This window comes from Phyllobates terribilis, unplaced genomic scaffold (assembly GCF_046119375.1).
Source record: "Phyllobates terribilis strain yellow unplaced genomic scaffold, ASM4611937v1 Scaffold_3__8_contigs__length_932513732, whole genome shotgun sequence".
Classification (NCBI taxonomy): Eukaryota; Metazoa; Chordata; class Amphibia; order Anura; family Dendrobatidae; genus Phyllobates; species Phyllobates terribilis.
The window spans coordinates 670,387,661-670,409,992 of NW_027362763.1; the positions used below are offsets into that span (position 1 = coordinate 670,387,661).

At 46.0% G+C, this 22,332-nt stretch overlaps 1 protein-coding gene across 1 annotated transcript in view; it reads left to right on the plus strand.

Annotated features, from left to right (window-relative positions):
* The window catches only part of BABAM2 (BRISC and BRCA1 A complex member 2), a 234,677-nt gene that overhangs the window by 26,815 nt on the left and 185,530 nt on the right, over positions 1–22,332 (plus strand). Inside the window, exon 6 of the mRNA XM_073671771.1 lies at positions 3,129–3,203. Within this exon, the coding sequence (XP_073527872.1) occupies positions 3,129–3,203 (75 nt within the window). The remainder of the gene's footprint in view (positions 1–3,128; positions 3,204–22,332) is intronic.

A 22,332-nucleotide genomic window follows, 5' to 3' on the forward strand; every position in this document is an offset into this window, starting at 1 on the left:
TCTGCTGCTGACCCTGTTATAGGGGTAATGTCCTCCATCCTGTTGTATATGGCCCCCTCCTTCCTGTTATACGTGGCCCTCATCCCCATCCTGATATGCATGGCACCCCAATCCCCCATCCTTGTATGCATGGCACCCCAATCCCCCATCCTGGTATGTATGGCACCTTCATTCCTCTTCCTGGTATGTATAGCCCTCTTCATCCATGTATGTATGGCCCCCTTTATCCCTGTATGTATAGCCCCCCTCATCCTTCATCCTGGTATGTATGCCCCCCTTCATCCCTATATGGATGGCCCCCCTCCTGCCTCATCCCTGTATGGATGGCCCCCCTCCTGCCTCATCCCTGTATGGATGGCCCCCCTCCTGCCTCATCCCTGTATGGATGGCCCCCCTCCTGCCTCATCCCTGTATGGATGGTCCCCCTCATGCCTCATCCCTGTATGGATGGTCCCCCTCATGCCTCATCCCTGTATGGATGGTCCCCCTCATGCCTCATCCCTGTATGGATGGCCCCCCTCATGCCTCATCCCTGTATGGATGGCCCCCCTCATGCCTCATCCCTGTATGGATGGTCCCCCTCATGCTTCATCCCTGTATGGATGGTCCCCCTCATGCCTCATCCCTGTATGGATGGTCCCCCTCATGCCTCATCCCTGTATGGATGGTCCCCCTCATGCCTCATCCCTGTATGGATGGTCCCCCTCATGCCTCATCCCTGTATGGATGGTCCCCCTCATGCCTCATCCCTGTATGGATGGGTCCCCCTCATGCCTCATCCCTGTATGGATGGTTCCCCTCATGCTTCATCCTTGTATGCATGGCACCCCTCATCCTTGTATGCATGGCCCCCTTCATCCCTGTATGTATGGCCCCCCTCATCCCGGTATGTATGGCAGTCTTCATCCCTGTATGTATGGCCCCCTCATCCTGGTATGCTTGGCACCCCCTGATCCCCGTCACGCTGCGCAGAAAAAAATAAACAGTCATACTCACCTCCTCTCCAGCACTTTCGTCTCGCTCTCTGCTGGAATAGTCACTGCTCTCCATGCCGGGACTGCGTGCGTGGGGAGCAGTGACCATTCATTCTCCCTAATAGCGTGCACACTTTAGCTGCAGAGCGGCTGTCAGCGTGCCCACTATTAAAGGCCATGAATATTCACCACACCCATTGGAGTGGGGAGCAGTGAATATTCATTTTCTTTAGTAGCGGGGACAGTGTAGGCTGCAGCAGGCGGCTCCTGCCTCCTGTGCACCGCTACTCCGCCACTGTCACTTCCCCCACATCCCCCACCTCCACAGCCACAGTATTTATGTATATTGGACTATAAGACACACCCCCCACTTTCCTCCAAAATTTTGGAGGAAAAAAGTGCGTCTTATAGTCCGAAAAATACGGTATGTTTTTTGCTGTAGTGAGTGTGGACTTGAAGGTAGTGAGGGACTGTTTGAACGCGATGAAGTGCTCATTGGTGTGGGACCTTTTCCATCTCCGCTCAGCAACCCTGGAAGCCCACCTCAGTTCCTTGGTTAGGTTGGTGTGCCAGGGTTGCCTGTTGATTGTGCGAGCTTTGGTATGTGTGAGGGGGTCGACCGAATCGAGAGCTGCAGCTGTTATGGTGTTATATAAGGCGGCAGCAACATGTGTGTCATGTAAGGAGCTTATGTCTGTAAGGGATAAGGGATTCAGAGGGTGAGTGTAGGTCAAGGTGTTTGAGATTTCTGCGAGGGTGTGCAAGTTTGTGGAGTGGGGTTTGTGGACCTCTGGAGGAGGGGGAAGACAATGTAAGTAGGTTGTGGTCAGAAAGAGGGAGGGGTGAGTTACAGAGGTTAGATAGGGAACAGAGGCGGGTGAAGATGAGGTCCAGTGTGTGGCCATCTTTGTGGGTGGCTGCGGAAGACCAACTGAGTAAGGCCGAAGGAGGAAGTGAGGGATAGGAGCTTAGAGACAGGAAGTGTCATTAGTATTGATCATCAGTATCAGATTGCGGGGGTCCAATACCCCATAAATCATCGGCTGTAAACACCACAGCTCCATACCCTGTGTAGTGGCCGTTCTGGGTACTGCAGCTCATCTCCTAATGAAGCGATTGTGATCTGAGCTGCAGTACCGGGCATGTCCACTATACTGTGCAGGGCGCTGTGGAGGAGGAAGTGGCTGTGCCGTCTACACACTTCTATTAGGAAACACTTTCTACCGGGATTTTCCCTCAAAAAACGTTGTTTGCTGCATCTATAGGAAGGAAAGTCATTTCCTTATTTCACAGGATGAAGCCCCGTGACGTGTTCTGTGTGACGGTCACTTCACATGCGGCTTTCTGGTCTCCTGACGAGGAAACCTTTATACTCCAGCGCTGCCATCAGGGTTTCTGTAGTGTTTGCAATGAAAGCTGAGAAATGTGAGACCTTGTGATATGCACTCTTTGGCGGTATTATACATCCTTGCCGTGTTTGGCCATTATATGAGTAGATTATTAAGTGGCTGTGGGAATGGAGATATCACATATGCACTGTAGGGCGGTATGTTATAGGCACGGTATGGTGGCTCTTTTTGGTGATTGTGTGACTGTATTACTTTGTGAGTGTAGGAGCGGTGGTATTACTTATGCACTGTGTGGCAGTATTATATCGTCATTGTGTAGCGGTTTGCACCATACAGCAGAACTGCAGGCGGTTGCACCATGCATTGGTTTTTGGTCGTGCGGCTTGTTCTGGTGAAGCGCAGCACTTCTCGGGGTCTCACCAGTCGTAGCTTCAGTCTGTAAACGTCCCCCCTGAATCGCTGCAGATCTGTGCGGTGTGTAGCCATGTGGCGACTCCGAGATCACAGCTACTCTGGTAACAAGTCGCCTCACCGCGCTCCGCACATTGCCGCACAATAAAACATTCTGCCACTCATCTGCTCCTCTGCCCGCTCCTCTCCATCTTCAGTTCCGTGTTTGCTGTCAGTGAATAGAACCCAATGATATTTCCTGATGATTACAAAGTTTAATTTTATGGAAACCTGGGTGACATCCAGTATGGTCGCCGGTGCTGAGCCGGTGCTGGGCTCTCAGGTGTCGGTAGTGCTCCTGCTATGACCTGTGGATGCTGTTGTCCCCTAATCTTGTGGTGTTCTTGTCTTACAGACCGGGGAGTTTTCCGCTCGATTCCTCTTGAAGCTGCCGGTGGACTTCAGCAACATCCCCATCTACCTGCTGAAGGTAACCGCCTCATACGCCACCTGCCGGACCGATCCGGCTATGGTATTCATTTGAGATATTGGAGGTATTATTGGGTTACTGTATGGAGGTGTTATTGGGTTACTGTATGGAGGTGTTATTGGGTTACTGTATGAAGGTGTTATTGGGTTACTGTATGAAGGTGTTATTGGGTTACTGTATGGAGGTGTTATTGGGTTACTGTATGGAGGTGTTATTGGGTTACTGTATGAAGGTGTTATTGGGTTACTGTATGAAGGTGTTATTGGGTTACTGTATGGAGGTGTTATTGGGTTACTGTATGGAGGTGTTATTGGGTTACTGTATGAAGGTGTTATTGGGTTACTGTATGGAGGTGTTATTGGGTTACTGTATGGAGGTGTTATTGGGTTACTGTATGAAGGTGTTATTGGGTTACTGTATGGAGGTGTTATTGGGTTACTGTATGAAGGTGTTATTGGGTTACTGTATGAAGGTGTTATTGGGTTACTGTATGGAGGTGTTATTGGGTTACTGTATGGAGGTGTTATTGGGTTACTGTATGAAGGTGTTATTGGGTTACTGTATGAAGGTGTTATTGGGTTACTGTATGGAGGTGTTATTGGGTTACTGTATGGAGGTGTTATTGGGTTACTGTATGGAGGTGTTATTGGGTTACTGTATGAAGGTGTTATTGGGTTACTGTATGGAGGTGTTATTGGGTTACTGTATGAAGGTGTTATTGGGTTACTGTATGAAGGTGTTATTGGGTTACTGTATGGAGGTGTTATTGGGTTACTGTATGGAGGTGTTATTGGGTTACTGTATGAAGGTGTTATTGGGTTACTGTATGAAGGTGTTATTGGGTTACTGTATGGAGGTGTTATTGGGTTACTGTATGGAGGTGTTATTGGGTTACTGTATGGAGGTGTTATTGGGTTACTGTATGGAGGTGTTATTGGGTTACTGTATGCAGGTGTTATTGGGTTACTGTATGGAGGTGTTATTGGGTTACTGTATGGAGGTGTTATTGGGTTACTGTATGGAGGTGTTATTGGGTCACTGTATGGAGGTGTTATTGGGTTACTGTATGAAGGTGTTATTGGGTTACTGTATGGAGGTGTTATTGGGTTACTGTATGAAGGTGTTATTGGGTTACTGTATGGAGGTGTCATTGGGTTACTGTATAAAGGTGTTATTGGGTTACTGTATGGAGGTGTTATTGGGTTACTGTATGGAGGTGTTATTGGGTTACTGTATGGAGGTGTTATTGGGTTACTGTATGGAGGTGTTATTGGGTTACTGTATGAAGGTGTTATTGGGTTACTGTATGGCAGTGTTATTGGGTTATTGTATGGAGGGTTATTGGGTTACTGTATGGAGGTGTTATTGGGTTACTGTATGAAGGTGTTATTGGGTTACTGTATGGAGGTGTTATTGGGTTACTGTATGGAGGTGTTATTGGGTTACTGTATGGAGGTGTTATTGGGTTACTGTATGAAGGTGTTATTGGGTCACTGTATGGCAGTGTTATTGGGTTATTGTATGGAGGGTTATTGGGTTACTGTATGGAGGTGTTATTGGGTTACTGTATGGAGGTGTTATTGGGTTACTGTATGGCAGTGTTATTGGGTCACTGTATGGCAGTGTTATTGGGTCACTGTATGGAGGTGTTATTGGGTTACTGTATGGAGGTGTTATTGGGTTACTGTATGGAGGTGTTATTGGGTTACTGTATGGAGGTGTTTTTGGGTTACTGTATAAAGGTGTTATTGGGTCACTGTATAAAGGTGTTATTGGGTCACTGTATGGCAGTGTTATTGGGTTACTGTATGGAGGTGTTATTGGGTTACTGTATGGAGGTGTTATTGGGTTACTGTATGGAGGTGTTATTGGGTTACTGTATGGAGGTGTTATTGGGTCACTGTATGGCAGTGTTATTGGGTTATTGTATGGAGGGTTATTGGGTTACTGTATGGAGGTGTTATTGGGTTACTGTATGGAGGTGTTATTGGGTTACTGTATGGAGGTATTTGTTTACTGTATGGAGGTATTATTGAGCTACTGTACAGTGTTATTATTGGATTGCTGTATGGAGGTATTGGGTTATTGTATGATGGTATTTAGTTATTGTGTGGTATTATTGGGTAACTAAGGTGTTAGGTTACTGTATTGTGGTATTATTGGGGTGCTGTATTGTGGTATTTAGTTATTGTGTGGTATTATTGGGTAACTAAGGTGTTAGGTTACTGTATTGTGGTATTATTGGGGTGCTGTATGGTGGTATTTGGTTATTGTGTGGTATTATTGGGTAACTAAGGTGTTAGGTTACTGTATTGTGGTATCATTGGGGTGCTGTATGGTGGTATTTAGTTATTGTGTGGTATTATTGGGTAACTAAGGTGTTAGGTTACTGTATTGTGGTATTATTGGGGTGCTGTATGGTGGTATTTAGTTATTGTGTGGTATTATTGGGTAACTATGGTGTTAGGTTACTGTATTGTGGTATTATTCGGGTACTGTATGGTGGTATTTAGTTATTGTGTGGTATTATTGGGTAACTATGGTGTTAGGTTACTGTATTGTGGTATTATTCAGGTACTGTATGGTGGTATTTAGTTATTGTGTGGTATTATTGGGTAACTGGTGTTAGGTTACTGTATTGTGGTATTATTGGGGTGCTGTATGGTGGTATTTGGTTATTGTGTGGTATTGGGTAACTATGGTGTTAGGTTACTGTATTGTGGTATTATTGGGGTGCTGTATGGTGGATGGTATTTGGTTATTGTGTGGTATTGGGTAACTGTGGTGTTATTCTTAGGTTACCTTATGGTGATTGTTTGCTGGTATTGGGTTGCTGTATGGCGGTATGATTATGGGTTACTGTACAGTTATTGTTAGGATATTGCATGGTGCCTTATTACTCTCTGGTGATATTAATCACTGCTGATAAAGCTTCTTGAGATTTGCTTAGTGGATCCTTTTAAGCTCAGTAAGTAATAATGGTGAAAGTACTTCTGCGCCGCTTGCTTTGAGCGTTGTATCATTCATTTTTCAGGCACATGACATAAAGGTGCTGTTCTTTACCGTACATAGTCTGATCTTATCTTTTAATCGTGTATGATAATTCTTATGCACAGTATGGCGGTATAATATTTCTATACCGTGGTATTATTTGGTTACTGATGATCTAATTTTATAATTATTATGTAGCTATTTATAGAGGACGTCACTTGTCATAAATATGTAACCACGCGGTATTTAAACACGTTGATCCCGCCCCTTTGACTAACAAGCTAAGAGAGGAGCAAGAACTAAAGAAAAGCAACGCTGGATTCAGGAGAACAGCGACATTTATATACAGGTGGAAAAAAACCCTATTTATAAGAAGTGGCAGGTCTCCTTTACTCTTAGCCGTATTACTCATGGTATGGCAGCATTATTATGTCTACATTACAGTACTTGGCTTCACGGCTGTGTCTGTACGGTTGTACTGATCAGTCACCGTATGGCGGTATTACGATCACGCTGTCGGACGCTAGTCTGTATTAATGGGGCACATTTCACGGCCCACCTCCCTTGGTTTAATCAATCTTGCGTATCAGACGGTCACGTTAGTGGGGTCCACAAGATGGAAGTTTTTAGCAATGTCATAAAGTGAAATTTGAAGCAATGGAGATCTCCATCCAGGAGAACAGGGGTTAATAGAACCTCACAGCCGTCCTGTTATGGGGTCTCGGCACATGAAGCCCCTTATATAACACCGGCACCTGCAGTGCTGAACATGTGTCCGCCGCAGTGACCCGGCCGCCGGCTCGGCACCCGCGGGGGGGGTTGGGGTTTTGGATCGGTTCCGGTTCTGGCCGCGCACACATGTTGGCTCTGATCCTGATGATGATCAGTCAGAGGAAATCCGTCCCAGTCTGTCTGCGCACTGGGACCCGTCTTCTCCCTCTCCTCTCGCTGGGACTCGCTCTGGTTTGGGGCATTTTGCCCAATTGTTTTTGTCTAGACATTATGCTAAAAGCAAATGAGTTCCTCCTGTTTGCTCCGCTCTCCGGTGACGGCGGGATTTCTCCTGTCTTCATTTCTTCACTGTTATAGTTATCGAGTGCTGAACACGGGGAGGTCCGGCACATCACCTGGGAGCGGGGGTCCGACACACAGCAGGGGACACCCCACTGCTGCGAAGTAATGGAAGGCAAAAGTTCTCATATGTTACATATAAAGAGGAATGATGTCACCACCAGGACAGGCGGCATTCTCAGAGATGTCACCGCTGATCTCTAGTGATGGATAGGCGGCATTCTCAGTGATGTCACCGCTGATCTCTGGTGATGGATAGGCGGCATTCTCAGTGATGTCACCGCTGATCTCTGGTGATGGATAGGCGGCATTCTCAGTGATGTCACCACTGATCTCTAGTGATGGATAGGCGGCATTCTCAGAGATGTCACCGCTGATCTCTAGTGATGGATAGGCGGCATTCTCAGTGATGTCACCGCTGATCTCTAGTGATGGATAGGTGGCATTCTCAGTGATGTCACCGCTGATCTCTAGTGATGGATAGGTGGCATTCTCAGTGATGTCACCGCTGATCTCTGGTGATGGATAGGTGGCATTCTCAGTGATGTCACCGCTGATCTCTGGTGATGGATAGGCGGTATTCTCAGTGATGTCACCGCTGATCTCTGGTGATGGATAGGCGGCATTCTCAGTGATGTCACCACTGATCTCTAGTGATGGATAGGCGGCATTCTCAGAGATGTCACCGCTGATCTCTAGTGATGGATAGGCGGCATTCTCAGTGATGTCACCGCTGATCTCTAGTGATGGATAGGTGGCATTCTCAGTGATGTCACCACTGATCTCTAGTGATGGATAGGCGGCATTCTCAGTGATGTCACCGCTGATCTCTGGTGATGGATAGGAGGCATTCTCAGTGATGTCACCGCTGATCTCTAGTGATGGATAGGAGGCATTCTCAGTGATGTCACCGCTGATCTCTAGTGATGGATAGGCGGCATTCTCAGTGATGTCACCGCTGATCTCTAGTGATGGATAGGCGGCATTCTCAGTGATGTCACCGCTGATCTCTGGTGATGGATAGGAGGCATTCTCAGTGATGTCACCGCTGATCTCTAGTGATGGATAGGAGGCATTCTCAGTGATGTCACCGCTGATCTCTAGTGATGGATAGGCGGCATTCTCAGTGATGTCACCGCTGATCTCTGGTGATGGATAGGAGGCATTCTCAGTGATGTCACCGCTGATCTCTAGTGATGGATAGGAGGCATTCTCAGTGATGTCACCGCTGATCTCTAGTGATGGATAGGCGGCATTCTCAGTGATGTCACCGCTGATCTCTAGTGATGGATAGGCGGCATTCTCAGTGATGTCACCGCTGATCTCTGGTGATGGATAGGAGGCATTCTCAGTGATGTCACCGCTGATCTCTAGTGATGGATAGGAGGCATTCTCAGTGATGTCACCGCTGATCTCTGGTGATGGATAGGCGGCATTCTCAGTGATGTCACCGCTGATCTCTGGTGATGGATTTGGTGGTTAGGACCCGGCCTTTTCCTTGGGGATTATGGGGTCTGTGTTGCAGAGATGGAATCTGATCATTTTCCAGCATTGTCAGTGAGTTATATGGGGCCGTGTAATTACCGCACAGCGGCGCTGACATATTAATGATTTGCGTCAAAGTCTCTGGGAAAATAGTTTTAATTAATTGACTCGTCCGCGGCCTCCTGTAATGAATTGTCGGCAGAGGAGCTAATTGGCTTTTATTGATGTGATTCACAGTTGATCTAGTCGTGGTGCAGAAAGTGCTGGCAACGTCATCCGCTCGGCAAATTCGTCACTAATTGCAGAAATAGAAATGAGAATTAATTAGACAGATTTATTCTAAATGTATTTTACTGTTATATTTTATGCTCTGGTGAAGAACGTGTGACCCCCTGCGCCACAGCCGGACCCCGCAGTGATCCCCCTGACCCTCTCTGGGTGTGTGACCGGTGAATGACATTGTGTGACGGCCTCCAGTCCTCTCCTGCCGCGGCGTGTGATCTGTGTCATTACCGCAGTATCGCGCGATCCGCGAGCAATGGAGGCATTGTAAGGTGGCGTCGTCTGTCCTCCCATCCTTCTTGGCAACACAAAGCCACACGGCCACCGCTGGGAATCAGGAGCTGACAACACGGCTGACACTGGTCAGAAAGACAGGTGCACACCGAAGTGCCGAGACCGGAGGAATTATCCAGAGGACAATAGATGTCTATAGTAGATAAGGATCTATCTCTGCTGCCTGATCACGGTGGAAAACATTGTAAAAAAGAATTGTTAGTTGTTGAATTAACAACATGCTACTTTTGTACAAGAATATAACTACTATAATACTGCCCCCTATGTACAAGAATATAACTACTATAATACTGCCCCTATGTACAAGAATATAACTACTATAATACTGCCCCCTATGTACAAGAATATAACTACTATAATACTGCCCCTATGTACAAGAATATAACTACTATAATACTGCTCCTATGTACAAGAATATAACTACTATACTACTGCCCCCTATGTACAAGAATATAACTACTATAATACTGCCCCTATATACAAGAATATAACTACTATAATATTGCCCCCTATGTACAAGAATATAACTACTATAATACTGCCCCCTATGTACAAGAATATAACTACTATAATACTGCTCCTATGTACAAGAATATAACTACTATAACACTGCCCCCTATGTACAAGAATATAACTACTATAATACTGCTCCTATGTACAAGAATATAACTACTATACTACTGCCCCCTATGTACAAGAATATAACTACTATAATACTGCTCCTATGTACAAGAATATAACTACTATAACACTGCCCCCTATGTACAAGAATATAACTACTATAATACTGCCCCCTATGTACAAGAATATAACTACTATAATACTGCTCCTATGTACAAGAATATAACTACTATAATACTGCCCCTTATATACAAGAATATAACTACTATAATACTGCCCCCTATGTACAAGAATATAACTACTATAATACTGCCCCCTATGTACAAGAATATAACTACTATAATACAGCCCCCTATGTACAAGAATATAACTACTATAATACTGCCCCCTATGTACAAGAATATAACTACTATAATACTGCTCCTATGTACAAGAATATAACTACTATAATACTGCCTCCTATGTACAAGAATATAACTACTATAATACTGCCCCTATGTACAAGAATATAACTACTATAATACTGCCCCTATGTAGAAGAATATAACTACTATAATACTACTCCCTATGTACAAGAATATAACTACTATAATACTGCTCCTATGTACAAGAATATAACTACTATAATACTGCTCCTATGTGCAAGAATATAACTACTATAATACTGCCCCTATGTACAAGAATATAACTACTATAATACTGTCCCCTATGTACAAGAATATAACTACTGTAATACTGCTCCCTATGTACAAGAATATAACTACTATAATACTGCCCCCTATGTACAAGAATATAACTACTATAATACTGCCCCCTATGTACAAGAATATAACTACTATAATACTGCTCCTATGTACAAGAATATAACTACTATAATACTGCTCCTGTGTACAAGAATATAACTACTATAATACTGCTCCTATGTACAAGAATATAACTACTACAATACTGCCCTTATGCACAAGAATATAACTACTATAATACTGCCCTTATGCACAAGAATATAACTACTATAATACTGCCCCCTATGTACAAGAATATAACTACTATAATACTGCCCTTATGCACAAGAATATAACTACTATAATACTGCCCCCTATGTACAAGAATATAACTACTATAATACTGCCCCTATGTACAAGACTATAACTACTATAATACTGCTCCCTATGTACAAGACTATAACTACTATAATACTGCTCCTATGTACAAGAATATAACTACTATAATACTGCCCCCTATGTACAAGAATATAACTACTATAATACTGCCCCTATGTGCATGAATGTAAATACTATATATACATACATACAGGGTGCGGTATGATTACGGTATTTAGGTGCATGTAGACGTCGTTTTGTTTCGGCTTTTACCATTGAGCTTTTTGCTGTATGTTATGATGGATGTTGTGTGTTGCACTGACTTGTACCTTATTGCGGGGGTTTATGTGTGTTTCTGGCTTTCAGACCCTCCCACGCCTTTATTCTTCAAACACTTACCGCCATGAAGTGTATTTTGTTGCGGTGAGAGCTCGGTGCGTTGTTCTTCGCGGATTCTATAAGTGAAAGCTTTAATACCTGCCATTGTCTGGCCCCGGCTCTGTCGCTGACTTGCAGTAATTGTCTCACTATGTGCGGCTTTATTTCCAGGGTAAACATCCCTGTCTCCTTTCTGCAGTCTCTATTGTTTGCTGAGTTGAAGAGAAGTGTCTCATGTAATAACCCTTTCAGAGTGAACTTTCGGCTCCTCCAGGCCTGATAATGCCGCGGCTCCTAGTGTGGCCGGGTTCACATACATAGACGAGGGCAGCCGTGATCAGCAAGGTATATACAATGAGGGAAATAAGTATTTATTGGACCAGGCAACTGTTAGGTGGATTCATAACTGGCTTAGTGATCGGACTCAAAGGGTGGTTGTAAATGGCTTCACATCCAGCTGGATGAATGTCTCAAGTGGGGTACCACACGGCTCCGTACTGGGACCTGTATTGTTCAACATCTTTATCAATGATTTAGATGAAGGAATTGAGGGTAAACTGATTAAATTTGCTGATGACACAAAGCTAGGAGGGATAGCTAATACTAGAGAAGAGAGAGAGAGGATTCAAAAAGACCTAAATAAACTGGAGCAGTGGGCAGCAACCAACAGAATGGTTTTTAACAGGGAAAAATGCAAAGTACTACATCTGGGCAATAAAAATGAAAAAAGCATATACAGTATGGGAGGAATAGAGCTAAGCAACAGTACATGTGAAAAAGACTTAGGTATACTAATAGATCATAGACTGAACATGAGTCAACAGTGTGATGCAGCAGCAAAAAAGGCAAATCCAATTCTGGGATGTATTAACAGAAGCATACAGTCTAGATCACGTGAAGTCATTATCGGTCTTTACTCCTCTTTGGTCAGACCTCATCTGGAATACTGTGTACAGTTTTGGGCACCACATTTTAAAAAAGACATAGACAAACTGGAGCAAGTTCAGAGAAGAGCGACCAGAATGGTGACTGGTCTGCAAACCATGTCCTATGAGGAACGGTTGCAGGATTTGGGAATGTTTAGCTTGCAAAAAAGAAGACTGAGAGGAGACTTAATAGCTGTCTACAAATATGTCAAGGGCTGTCACATTGTAGAAGGATCATCTTTATTCTCATTTGCACAAGGAAAGACTAGAAGCAATGGGATGAAACTAAATGGGAGGAGACACAGATTAGATATTAGAAAAAACTTTTTGACAGTTAGGGTGATTAATGAGTGGAACAGGCTGCCACGAGAGGTGGTGAGTTCCCCTTCAATGGACGTCTTCAAACAGAGGCTGGACAGACATCTGTCTGAGATGATCTAGTGAATCCTGCTTTGAGCAGGGGGTTGGACCAGATGACCCAGGAGGTCCCTTCCAACTCTACCATTCTATGATTCTATGATTCTATTTGATCCCTTGCTGTTTTTGTAAGTTTGGCCACTGACAAAGACAGGAACAGTCTATAATTTTAAGGGTAGGTTAATTTTAAAATTGAGAGATAGAATATCCAAGAAAATCACATTGTATAAATTAGATAATTTTTTTTGCATTTTGCAGTGAGAAATAAGTATTTGATCCCTCTGGAAAACAACATTTAATACTTGGTGGTAAAACACATGTTGGCAGCACAGCAGTCAGACGTTGTTTGTAGCTGATGATGAGGGTTGTGCACATGTCGGGAGGAATTTTGGTCCACTCCTCTTTGCAGATCATCTCTAAATCATTAAGATTTTAAGGCTGTCGCTTGGCAAATCGGAGCTTTAACTCCCTCCATAAGTTTTCTATGGGATTAAGGTCGGGAGACTGGCTAGGCCACTCCATGACCTTACTGTAGTTCTTTTAGATCCACTCCTTTGTTGCTTTGGCTGTATGTTTTGGGTCATTGCCTTGCTGGAAAGACCTAGCCACGACCCATCTTCAATGCTCTTACTGAGGGAAGGAGGTTGTTGGCCAAAATCTCGCGATACATGACGCCATCCATCTTCCCTTCAGTACCGTGCAGTCGTCTTGTCCCCTTTGCAGAAAAGCACCCCCAAAGTATAATGTTTCCCCCACCATGCTTCACGGTTGGGACGATGTTCTCAAGGTTGTACTCATCCTTCTTCTTCCTCCAAACACGGTCAGTTGAGGTAATGCCAAAGAGCTTAATTTTTGTCTCATCTGACCACAGCACCTTCTCCCATTAACTCACAGAATCATCCAGGTGTTCATTGGGAAACTTCAGATGGGCCTGCACATGTGCCTTCTTGAGCAGGGGGACCTCGCGGGCACTGCAGGATTTTTAACCTTTAAAGCGGAATGTGTTACCAATGGTTTGCTTGGTGACTGTGGTCTCAGCTGCCTGGAGATCATTAGCAAGTTCCCCCCGTGTAGTTTTAGGCTGATCTCTCACCTTCCTCATGATCAAGGATGCCCCACGAGGTGAGATTTTGCATGGTGCCCCGATCGATGTCGATTGACAGTCATTTTGCATTTCTTCCATTTTCTTACAATTGCACCAACAGTTGTCTCCTTCTCACCCAGAGTCTTCCTTATGGTTTTGTAGCCCATTCCAGCTTTGTGCAGGTCTATGATCTTGTCCCCGACATCCTTAGAAAGCTCTTAGGTCTTGCCCATGTGGTAGAGGTTAGAGTCTGACTGATTAATGGAGTCTGTGGACAAGAGTCTTTTATACAGGTGACTATGTAAGACAGCTGTCTTTACTGCAGGTAACGAGTTGATTAGGAGCGTCTAACTGGTCTGTAGCAGCCAGAACTCATAATGGTTTGTAGGGGATGAAATACTTATTTCTCACTGCAAAATGCAAAAAAAAATATCTAATTTATACAATGTGATTTTCTAGATTTTTTTTGGGGGGGGGATATTCTACAACCCTGGCAAAAATTAGGTAATCACCGGGCTCGGAGGATGTTCATTCAGTTGTTTTATGTTGTTGAAAATAAGCAGATCACAGACACGGCACAAAAGTAAAGTAATTTCAAATAGCAACTTTAGGGCTTTAAGAAACACTAAAAGAAATGAAGAAAAAAAAATGTGGTAATTTTTTTCAGACCAAGCAGATGGAAAAAATTATGGAATCACTCAATTCTGAGGAAAAAAATATGGAATCATGAAAAACAAACACACAAAAGAACTCTCCCAATACATCACTAGTATTTTGTTGCACCACCTCTGGCTTTAATAACAGCTTGCAGTCTCTGAGGCATGGACTTAATGAGTGACAAACAGTACTCTTCATCAATCTGGCTCCAACTTTCTCTGATTGCTGTTGCCAGATCAGCTTTGCAGGTTGGAGCCTTGTCATGGACCATTTTCTTCAACTTCCACCAAAGATTTTCAATTGGATTGAGATCCGGACTATTTGCAGGCCATGACATTGACCTTATGTGTCTTCTTTCAAGGAATGTTTTCACAGTTTTTGCTCTATGGCAGGATGCATTATCATCTTGAAAAATGATGCCATCATCCCCAAACATCCTTTCAATTGATGGGATAAGAAAACTGTCCAAAATATCAATGTAAACTTGGGCATTTATTGAAGATGTAATGACAGCCATCTCCCCAGTGCCTTTACCTGACATGCAGCCCCATATCATCAATGACTGTGGAAGTTTGCATGTTCCCTTCATGCAGTCATCTTTATAAACCTCATTGGAACGGCACCAAACAAAAGTTCAGCATCATCACCTTGCCCAATGCAGATTCATGATTCATCACTGAATATGACTTTCATCCAGTCATCCACAGTCCATGATTGCTTTTCCTTAGCCCATTGTAACCTTGTTTTTTTCTGTTTAGGTGTTAATGATGGCTTATGTTTAGCTTTTCTGTATGTAAATCCCATTTTCTTTAGGCGGTTTCTTACAGTTCGGTCACAGACATTGACTCCAGTCTTCTCCCATTCGTTCCTCATTTGTTTTGTTGTGCATTTCCTGTTTTGGAGACATATTGCTTTAAGTTTCTGGTCTTGACTCTTTGATGTCTTCCTTGGTCTACCAGTATGTTTGCCTTTAACAGCCTTCCCATATTGTTTGTATTTGGTCCAGATTTTAGACATAGCTGACTGTGATCAACCAACATCTTTTGCAACATTGCGTGATGATTTACCTTCTTTTAAGAGTTTGATAATCCTCTCCTTTGTTTCAATTGACATCTCTCGTGTTGGAGCCATGATTCACGTCAGTCCACTTGGTGCAACAGCTCTCCAAGGTGTGATCGCTCCTTTCTAGATGCAGACTAACGAGCAGATCTTTCATGTCTTTGTCAGTGGGCAAACTTACAAAAACAGCAAGGGATCAAATACTTATTTCCCCCACTGTATATACCTGTATATACCTGTGCAGACACAACTTTAATTACAGTTTCTGGTCGTTATGAGGACTTGTCCTGGTTTGACCAACGTTTCCAGTGGTCGGGTAGAAGTGATCCTCTTCCTCATGATGGTAATGAATGGCTGGATTATTGGACTTTTTATCGCATGTTAGTAATGTATTCCTATGGACTTTTTAAGGTTTGGTGACCACTATGGCCGACATATGGGATTTCCTGTATGGTCGTAATGTGACCACCAACTCAATTTGCCCGTCCATCAAGAGGTTTGACATGACAGAGACCACCTGCTACATTAGGAGGAGGTTACATCGATCCCCATTCATTCCTGCAGAAACAAAAGGGACGATTCACTACAGCCCTTCTTGGACCCTTCATACAGCAATACCACGTTTTAGCATCATTTTCTGTAGGGTGTAAGAATCAGAAGATGAGAGGCTACAAGGTCCGGCCTTCAGGGATGAGGGTCTCTATCGATGGATAGGTGGCATTCTCAGTGATGTCACCGCTGATCTCTAGTGATGGATAGGCGGCATTCTCAGTGATGTCACCGCTGATCTCTAGTGATGGATAGGCGGCATTCTCAGTGATGTCACCGCTGATCTCTAGTGATGGATAGGCGGCATTCTCAGTGATGTCACCGCTGATCTCTGGTGATGGATAGGTGGCATTCTCAGTGATGTCACCGCTGATCTCTGGTGATGGATAGGCGGCATTCTCAGTGATGTCACCGCTGATCTCTGGTGATGGATAGGCGGCATTCTCAGTGATGTCACCGCTGATCTCTAGTGATGGATAGGCGGCATTCTCAGTGATGTCACCGCTGATCTCTGGTGATGGATAGGCGGCATTCTCAGTGATGTCACCGCTGATCTCTAGTGATGGATAGGAGGCATTCTCAGTGATGTCACCGCTGATCTCTGGTGATGTATAGGCGGCATTCTCAGTGATGTCACCGCTGATCTCTGGTGATGGATAGGCGGCATTCTCAGTGATGTCACCGCTGATCTCTGGTGATGGATAGGCGGCATTCTCAGTGATGTCACCGCTGATCTCTGGTGATGGATAGGCGGCATTCTCAGTGATGTCACCGCTGATCTCTGGTGATGGATAGGCGGCATTCTCAGTGATGTCACCGCTGATCTCTGGTGATGGATAGGCGGCATTCTCAGTGATGTCACCGCTGATCTCTAGTGATGGATAGGAGGCATTCTCAGTGATGTCACCGCTGATCTCTAGTGATGGATAGGAGGCATTCTCAGTGATGTCACCGCTGATCTCTGGTGATGGATAGGCGGCATTCTCAGTGATGTCACCGCTGATCTCTGGTGATGGATAGGCGGCATTCTCAGTGATGTCACCGCTGATCTCTGGTGACGGATAGGCGGCATTCTCAGTGATGTCACCGCTGATCTCTAGTGATGGATAGGCGGCATTCTCAGTGATGTCACTGCTGATCTCTGGTGATGGATAGGAGGCATTCTCAGTGATGTCACCGCTGATCTCTAGTGATGGATAGGCGGCATTCTCAGTGATGTCACCGCTGATCTCTAGTGATGGATAGGCGGCATTCTCAGTGATGTCACCGCTGATCTCTAGTGATGGATAGGCGGCATTCTCAGTGATGTCACCGCTGATCTCTGGTGATGGATAGGCGACATTCTCAGTGATGTCACCGCTGATCTCTGGTGATGGATAGGCGGCATTCTCAGTGATGTCACCGCTGATCTCTGGTGATGGATAGGCGACATTCTCAGTGATGTTACCGCTGATCTCTAGTGATGGATAGGCGGCATTCTCAGTGATGTCACCGCTGATCTCTGGTGATGAATAGGCGGCATTCTCAGTGATGTCACCGCTGATCTCTAGTGATGGTTAGGCGGCATTCTCAGTGATGTCACCGCTGATCTCTGGTGATGGATAGGCGACATTCTCAGTGATGTTACCGCTGATCTCTAGTGATGGATAGGCGGCATTCTCAGTGATGTCACCGCTGATCTCTGGAGATGGATAGGTGGCATTCTCAGTGATGTCACCGCTGATCTCTGGTGATGGATAGGAGGCATTCTCAGTGATGTCACCGCTGATCTCTGGTGATGGATAGGCGGCATTCTCAGTGATGTCACCGCTGATCTCTGGTGATGGATAGGCGGCATTCTCAGTGATGTCACCGCTGATCTCTAGTGATGGATAGGTGGCATTCTCAGTGATGTCACCTCTGATCTCTGGTGATGGATAGGCGGCATTCTCAGTGATGTCACCGCTGATCTCTGGTGATGAATAGGCGGCATTCTCAGTGATGTCACCGCTGATCTCTGGTGATGGATAGGCGGCATTCTCAGTGATGTCACCGCTGATCTCTGGTGATGGATAGGCGGCATTCTCAGTGATGTCACCGCTGATCTCTGGTGATGGATAGGCGGCATTCTCAGTGATGTCACCGCTGATCTCTGGTGATGGATAGGCGGCATTCTCAGTGATGTCACCGCTGATCTCTAGTGATGGATAGGCGGCATTCCCAGTGATGTCACCGCTGATCTCTGGTGATGGATAGGCGACATTCTCAGTGATGTCACCGCTGATCTCTGGTGATGGATAGGCGGCATTCTCAGTGATGTCACCGCTGATCTCTGGTGATGGATAGGCGGCATTCTCAGTGATGTCACCGCTGATCTCTGGTGATGGATAGGCGGCATTCTCAGTGATGTCACCGCTGATCTCTGGTGATGGATAGGCGGCATTCTCAGTGATGTCACCTCTGATCTCTGGTGATGGATAGGCGGCATTCTCAGTGATGTCACCGCTGATCTCTAGTGATGGATAGGAGGCATTCTCAGTGATGTCACCGCTGATCTCTAGTGATGGATAGGAGGCATTCTCAGTGATGTCACCGCTGATCTCTGGTGATGGATAGGCGGTATTCTCAGTGATGTCACCGCTGATCTCTAGTGATGGATAGGCGGCATTCTCAGTGATGTCACTGCTGATCTCTCGTGATGGATAGGCGGCATTCTCAGTGATGTCACCGCTGATCCCTGGTGATGGATAGGCGGCATTCTCAGTGATGTCACTGCTGATCTCTGGTGATGGATAGGCGGCATTCTCAGTGATGTCACCGCTGATCTCTGGTGATGGATAGGCGGCATTCTCAGTGATGTCACCGCCGATCTCTGGTGATGGATAGGCGGCATTCTCAGTGATGTCACCGCCGATCTCTGGTGATGGATAGGCGGCATTCTCAGTGATGTCACCGCTGATCTCTGGTGATGGATAGGCGGCATTCTCAGTGATGTCACCGCTGATCTCTGGTGATGGATAGGCGGTATTCTCAGTGATGTCACCGCTGATCTCTAGTGATGGATAGGCGGCATTCTCAGTGATGTCACTGCTGATCTCTCGTGATGGATAGGCGGCATTCTCAGTGATGTCACCGCCGATCTCTGGTGATGGATAGGCGGCATTCTCAGTGATGTCACCGCTGATCTCTGTTGATGGATAGGCGGCATTCTCAGTGATGTCACCGCTGATCTCTGGTGATGGATAGGCGGCATTCTCAGTGATGTCACCGCCGATCTCTGGTGATGGATAGGCGGCATTCTCAGTGATGTCACCGCCGATCTCTGGTGATGGATAGGCGGCATTCTCAGTGATGTCACCGCTGATCTCTGGTGATGGATAGGCGGCATTCTCAGTGATGTCACCGCTGATCTCTGGTGATGGATAGGCGGCATTCTCAGTGATGTCACTGCTGATCTCTAGTGATGGATAGGCGGCATTCTCAGTGATGTCACTGCTGATCTCTGGTGATGGATAGGCGGCATTCTCAGTGATGTCACCGCTGATCTCTGGTAATAGATAGGTGGCATTCTCAGTGATGTCACCGCTGATCTCTGGTGATAGATAGGCGGCATTCTCAGTGATGTCACCGCTGATCTCTAGTGATGGATAGGAGGCATTCTCAGTGATGTCACCGCTGATCTCTGGTGATGTATAGGCGACATTCTCAGTGATGTCACCGCTGATCTCTGGTGATGGATAGGCGGCATTCTCAGTGATGTCACCGCTGATCTCTGGTGATGGATAGGCGGCATTCTCAGTGATGTCACCGCTGATCTCTGGTGATGGATAGGCGGCATTCTCAGTGATGTCACCGCTGATCTCTGGTGATGGATAGGCGGCATTCTCAGTGATGTCACCTCTGATCTCTGGTGATGGATAGGCGGCATTCTCAGTGATGTCACCGCTGATCTCTAGTGATGGATAGGAGGCATTCTCAGTGATGTCACCGCTGATCTCTAGTGATGGATAGGAGGCATTCTCAGTGATGTCACCGCTGATCTCTGGTGATGGATAGGCGGCATTCTCAGTGATGTCACCGCTGATCTCTGGTGATGGATAGGCGGCATTCTCAGTGATGTCACCGCTGATCTCTGGTGATGGATAGGCGGCATTCTCAGTGATGTCACCGCTGATCTCTGGTGATGGATAGGAGGCATTCTCAGTGATGTCACCGCTGATCTCTGGTGATGGATAGGAGGCATTCTCAGTGATGTCACCGCTGATCTCTGGTGATGGATAGGCGGCATTCTCAGTGATGTCACTGCTGATCTCTAGTGATGGATAGGCGGCATTCTCAGTGATGTCACTGCTGATCTCTGGTGATGGATAGGCGGCATTCTCAGTGATGTCACCGCTGATCTCTGGTAATAGATAGGTGGCATTCTCAGTGATGTCACTGCTGATCTCTGGTGATGGATAGGCGGCATTCTCAGTGATTTCACCGCTGATCTCTGGTGATGGATAGGCGGTATTCTCAGTGATGTCACCGCTGATCTCTAGTGATGGATAGGAGGCATTCTCAGTGATGTCACCGCTGATCTCTGGTGATGGATAGGTGGCATTCTCAGTGATGTCACCGCTGATCTCTAGTGATGGATAGGCGGCATTCTCAGTGATGTCACTGCTGATCTCTCGTGATGGATAGGCGGCATTCTCAGTGATGTCACCGCCGATCTCTGGTGATGGATAGGCGGCATTCTCAGTGATGTCACCGCTGATCTCTGTTGATGGATAGGCGGCATTCTCAGTGATGTCACCGCTGATCTCTGGTGATGGATAGGCGGCATTCTCAGTGATGTCACCGCCGATCTCTGGTGATGGATAGGCGGCATTCTCAGTGATGTCACCGCCGATCTCTGGTGATGGATAGGCGGCATTCTCAGTGATGTCACCGCTGATCTCTGGTGATGGATAGGCGGCATTCTCAGTGATGTCACCGCTGATCTCTGGTGATGGATAGGCGGCATTCTCAGTGATGTCACTGCTGATCTCTAGTGATGGATAGGCGGCATTCTCAGTGATGTCACTGCTGATCTCTGGTGATGGATAGGCGGCATTCTCAGTGATGTCACCGCTGATCTCTGGTAATAGATAGGTGGCATTCTCAGTGATGTCACCGCTGATCTCTGGTGATAGATAGGCGGCATTCTCAGTGATGTCACCGCTGATCTCTAGTGATGGATAGGAGGCATTCTCAGTGATGTCACCGCTGATCTCTGGTGATGTATAGGCGACATTCTCAGTGATGTCACCGCTGATCTCTGGTGATGGATAGGCGGCATTCTCAGTGATGTCACCGCTGATCTCTGGTGATGGATAGGCGGCATTCTCAGTGATGTCACCGCTGATCTCTGGTGATGGATAGGCGGCATTCTCAGTGATGTCACCGCTGATCTCTGGTGATGGATAGGCGGCATTCTCAGTGATGTCACCTCTGATCTCTGGTGATGGATAGGCGGCATTCTCAGTGATGTCACCGCTGATCTCTAGTGATGGATAGGAGGCATTCTCAGTGATGTCACCGCTGATCTCTAGTGATGGATAGGAGGCATTCTCAGTGATGTCACCGCTGATCTCTGGTGATGGATAGGCGGCATTCTCAGTGATGTCACCGCTGATCTCTGGTGATGGATAGGCGGCATTCTCAGTGATGTCACCGCTGATCTCTGGTGATGGATAGGCGGCATTCTCAGTGATGTCACCGCTGATCTCTGGTGATGGATAGGAGGCATTCTCAGTGATGTCACCGCTGATCTCTGGTGATGGATAGGAGGCATTCTCAGTGATGTCACCGCTGATCTCTGGTGATGGATAGGCGGCATTCTCAGTGATGTCACTGCTGATCTCTAGTGATGGATAGGCGGCATTCTCAGTGATGTCACTGCTGATCTCTGGTGATGGATAGGCGGCATTCTCAGTGATGTCACCGCTGATCTCTGGTAATAGATAGGTGGCATTCTCAGTGATGTCACTGCTGATCTCTGGTGATGGATAGGCGGCATTCTCAGTGATTTCACCGCTGATCTCTGGTGATGGATAGGCGGTATTCTCAGTGATGTCACCGCTGATCTCTAGTGATGGATAGGAGGCATTCTCAGTGATGTCACCGCTGATCTCTGGTGATGGATAGGTGGCATTCTCAGTGATGTCACCGCTGATCTCTGGTGATGGATAGGAGGCATTCTCAGTGATGTC